This window comes from Chelonoidis abingdonii, unplaced genomic scaffold (assembly GCF_003597395.2).
Source record: "Chelonoidis abingdonii isolate Lonesome George unplaced genomic scaffold, CheloAbing_2.0 scaffold0594, whole genome shotgun sequence".
Lineage (NCBI taxonomy): Eukaryota > Metazoa > Chordata > Testudines > Testudinidae > Chelonoidis > Chelonoidis abingdonii.
Genome location: NW_027424855.1, coordinates 11,539 through 15,793, shown reverse-complemented (window position 1 = coordinate 15,793; position 4,255 = coordinate 11,539). Strand labels below are relative to the sequence as shown.

The 4,255-nt window shown below is 36.2% G+C and overlaps 1 protein-coding gene across 1 annotated transcript; it reads left to right on the top strand.

Moving 5' to 3' along the window:
* Positions 1 to 411: 411 nt before the first annotated feature.
* On the top strand, positions 412 to 3,334 carry LOC116831772 (EP300-interacting inhibitor of differentiation 3-like; the record flags this gene model as incomplete). Its single annotated transcript, XM_075061414.1, has 3 exons — positions 412 to 492; positions 1,190 to 1,320; positions 3,183 to 3,334. Coding segments are annotated over 3 exons (364 nt in total), but the record flags the coding sequence as incomplete, so codon positions are not given.
* Between the last annotated feature and the right edge of the window lie 921 nt (positions 3,335 to 4,255).

Sequence of the window (4,255 nt, the reverse complement as noted above, 5' to 3'; positions counted from 1 at the left end):
GAAATCCTAGCCTTTGCATTTCTCTGAGTCTCATTCTATAAATAGGAGCTCTTTTTTGAAACATTCATTTTACAGTATTGAAATAGTCCCATTATCTGCAGCGATAAGTGCTACTGTTTTGATCTGCAAATACGTACAAGCTTAGCAGTAAACGTGACTAGTCCCATTGATTTCACCGGGACTACCCACATGCTTAAAGTTAAGTATGGTCATAAATGTTTGTAGGATAGGGCCTACATAAATGCTCACTGTAAAAGATACTATAAACAGATTTGGAGTATTATGAATTTGGTGAGGTTTAGTGTCAGGCACTGTTAGCTACTTATGGTTAAGGTTATAAGTGTTTATTTTTTTGATGTGTATGTGTTTAATTTAAGATTTCACTTATTTGTTGTTTTCTTTTTTTCCCAGAGAATCGTGAGGATATGCTGAGTTCAAAAAGCAATAGTTTGACAGATGCACTACAAGAAGCCAATAAATTGTTCAGTAGAGGTAAGGTTAATCCCACAGTCTATTTCAGAAATTTTTGCTTTGAACCTCAAAGCTACCGAAGTGATGCTCAGAATAAAAAAATGTTTTAGTAATGAAATTCTGGTCCAAGTACTGTATGAAAATGCTAAAACATGGAAATACAGTGCTCTAATAAATTGGAATGAAGATGGAACTGCTTGAACAGGGGTGTGTTGAAAATTTAATCTAGTTATTTTAGTCCCTCACTACACTTAAAAAAAAAAAAAAAGGCGACAAACAAAACAGGCAGGAAGGTCCTATTTAATAAATTTAGGTTTATAGTTTAAAAATACAGCTGTTTACTCATGCTTCTCTATCTTGGCTCTGCAGCACAACAGGAGTGAAAAAATAGCATAAAAACTAATGTTGTTTAAGTAAATAGATTCAGTATACTATATTTGGAGAGAGCGAACACACTGAGGTAGAAAATGTAATTTTACTTTAAGGATGGCTTGACGGTGTTTCATGCTTCCTGTTGGCAACGACTGCTATTTACAGAATTGGGAAATGTTTTCTTTTAGAGCAGTCAGCTATCTCTGTACAATGAAAGGAATTGTTTGATCTTCAGAAATTGACTTACAAAGCACATTATTTCTGATTTTGTTAGTGTAGTGTATACTTTATGACATTTAGACAATTATATATTGATAACATAAAACTCTTTCTTTTTCTAAAACAGTTTCCCAGGCAAGGGAGGCTGCTCTGGATGCCCAGTTCCTTGTTTTGGCATCAAATCTAGGAAAGGAAAAAGCAAATGAGTTACACTCTGAAATGACAGTATTTGACTCGCCAGCATTTGCTGAAGATTTAGTAAGTTAAGAACTGCTGACTTGTTAATGTGGCTTGAGATTGCCATGTATGTAATAGAAGGAGAAAATAAATGGCTTTGAAGATTTCAGAAAAAACAATGTGTTGCATTAAAACTTTGGATAATTTCTGTGAGGTTCTTTAACTTTTTTGCAAGTAGTATAGAAGTTTATCCTAACTTTCTGCTCAATCTACAGTAATTGTTTTAAAGGCTACGTTTAGAATCTCTAGTTTTAATAAAGGAAATGTAGCTATACAGATTTAGACTCCAGGTGTTACAGGATCAGCGTCTTATTTCACAGCAGTTAATTGAATGAGGTTCTTTACAATAGTGTATTTTGTAAAGAAAAGAAATCTGCTGTTTTGGTTTTGAAAAGCTATACCTCTAATACTTTCAAAACAGCAATGTTTGCTGTTTTTTTTCCCTATTACATTCACTTATTCCTATTTTAACCAAAGCTGTGATTTTCAGTGGAACTTCGATATCTGAATCTTTTGGGTACTTTTGAAGATCTCATGTTTTATTTCTTGATACTCTGGCTGAAAAGTGCCCGTTTGCCCTGACATTGGAGCAAAAACCCATTTCCCCTTCTTATAAGTATAAGCTGTTACAGTAGCCTAATGAGGAGTTGCAACTTTTTGTCAAAAGGTGTAGCTTTGTTGTGCAAGAAAACTACGGTTCCATTGCTTATTATTGTCTAAAGGGGGAAGAGGCATGTGATGGTTATACAGTACCTGAAATGTGTTCAGTTGTCCCAAAAATGTGATATGTTCAGAATTGTGCTTTTAATTGCATTGTAAAGTTAAGAAACAGTAACTTCCACACTTGCTGGCAGCATAGAGGTCGGATTGTATGAAGGCAGAGGCTAAACTGTACTCTCATTGTTAGAAATAGCTACGCAAAGACAAGTTTAACATGCACTGGGCAATGGAAGAAAGCTTGTAAATGAATAGAGGACTTGTGTTGTCATTCTAGCACCACTCATAAGTATTCAGTTCCATAGATATTTAGTTTATGGGTAAAACTAAATGTGTAAATGGCAACTGAACCACTAGAGAACATATAAGTAAGATAGACAATGACACAGCATCACTCTTTGCTGCTGTGCAGGAAGACACTTCAATTCCTGTCCTCTGAAGTGCAGGAAAGTTGTCATGTTGAAGACAGCCGTGGGGGAGTGTCTTTTTAAACAGCCTCCTTCTGGCCAGTCTAAAAAAGAGAATTGATAACTGCCTTAGGTCCCATTGATTTCAGTGGAAACTACTCACAAACTGGTGCATAACTTTGTCTAAATCTTAGCAGAATCAGGGCTACAGGTCCCAGTTCTGCAATAAGCTCTGTTCAGGCAGATGCCTACACCCATGTAGATGTCTGATCCCATAGGGCTGAATGGGCTGCCTGTGTAGAGCTTATTGCAGGATTGAGGCCTAAAAATTATACAGTGGGGGTGCAGGTAGATACATGAGAAACTATAATTAAGAGAAACTATGTTCCAAGAAGGAACATATCAGTTTCTTTTTTTGTGATAAAATCACTAAGATGTTGGACCAAGACCCATCATCCTTTCATCTTATAGTTAGTGAATTACTGTATAATCTTTAAAATGTGGATTTTTGTCCTTTGTAGTAAAATTTGGGAAGAAATATCTAAATATTTGAATTTTTGTTTCAGTAGCAATTGACAGTGTGATTCTTTAAGTAATTCATGTTTCTATATATTCACTTTAACTTTAATTGGAAGAAAAGTAAGCAATTCTTGCAGTATTCAAGTAGGGTATACGTTATAATGTAATATCTTAGAAAAAAGCATCCATTGCCTTTGCTTTGTGAAATTTAGATGCAATATCTTTCCCCCCCTTCAATAGATAACGTTTATGGGCCTAAATCGTCTAGAAGGAGAAGAAAATGATAGCGATGATGAGAGCATTGCTAGTGGACTTTTACCTAATAATGCCTGGCATAAACTGGGAGCAGAAGCAGAAAGCTATTTCAGAAGATCTCCTTCTTTTCACTATATGTAAGCATAATCAAGGACAATGATAATATATGCTGAAGTGCAACATGGCCTAGTTAGTTAGTTCTCCAAAGGACTGACCCTTGGATTATCAATTTTTAGGGAGTACACTGTATTTGAGAGAAGAGATTAATTTGGGAGTCTGTCTGCAGTCCATAGCAGAGCTCTCTCCTGGCATAGGAGTCAGGTCACTGCACCCTCAGTTGTGCCCTCCTCCCACCTAGAGGAACTCATGTTCACAAAGGCATTTCAAATAACATTCTCCTTTTTGGAGTCTAGTTTATGAAACAGTAACACAAAATAAACATAAACCATTTTTTCACTCTTCTGAGGCAAACAGTTCTTCCACTGGACAGGAAGGTCTCATAATTTCCTTTACCTAGTCTTTTCTGCCCTACAAGGGCATATCTGGGCTTCTATTTTTGAAAACAGCCAAGACTCGAGAACATTGGTATACCCTATGCACGTTACACAATCTACACTTGTGGCCGCGTTACCCTATTCGCAATCTATTTTATATTTTCATTTTACATTCGAACTTAATGTCAGATCAAGATAAGTAATGTCGGCCGGGATTTCACTGGAGCATTGATATTATACAGGGTCTATCTCAGAATATATACACAAGTGTCAATGAACTCGGACATGCTGAATAATCATGTACTTATCCAACGTATGTACTCGTAACTACTGCCCCACGCCACTCGCAGATCCACTGCACCGCCATACAGTATGCTGAACTTTCTCTTGCTTTTTTCTGTTTTTCTATGAGTGTGTAATAGGAATTTCTGGTGCATCTTCAATAATGTTCTTTGCATGGCCATTCCACAATATCTTAAAAGAAAGCAGAAATCACAAAAAAAATCTTCATATTGTTACAAACAGTTATTTACCAAAGCTTAGAGGGAAAAGATATGTAGCTCT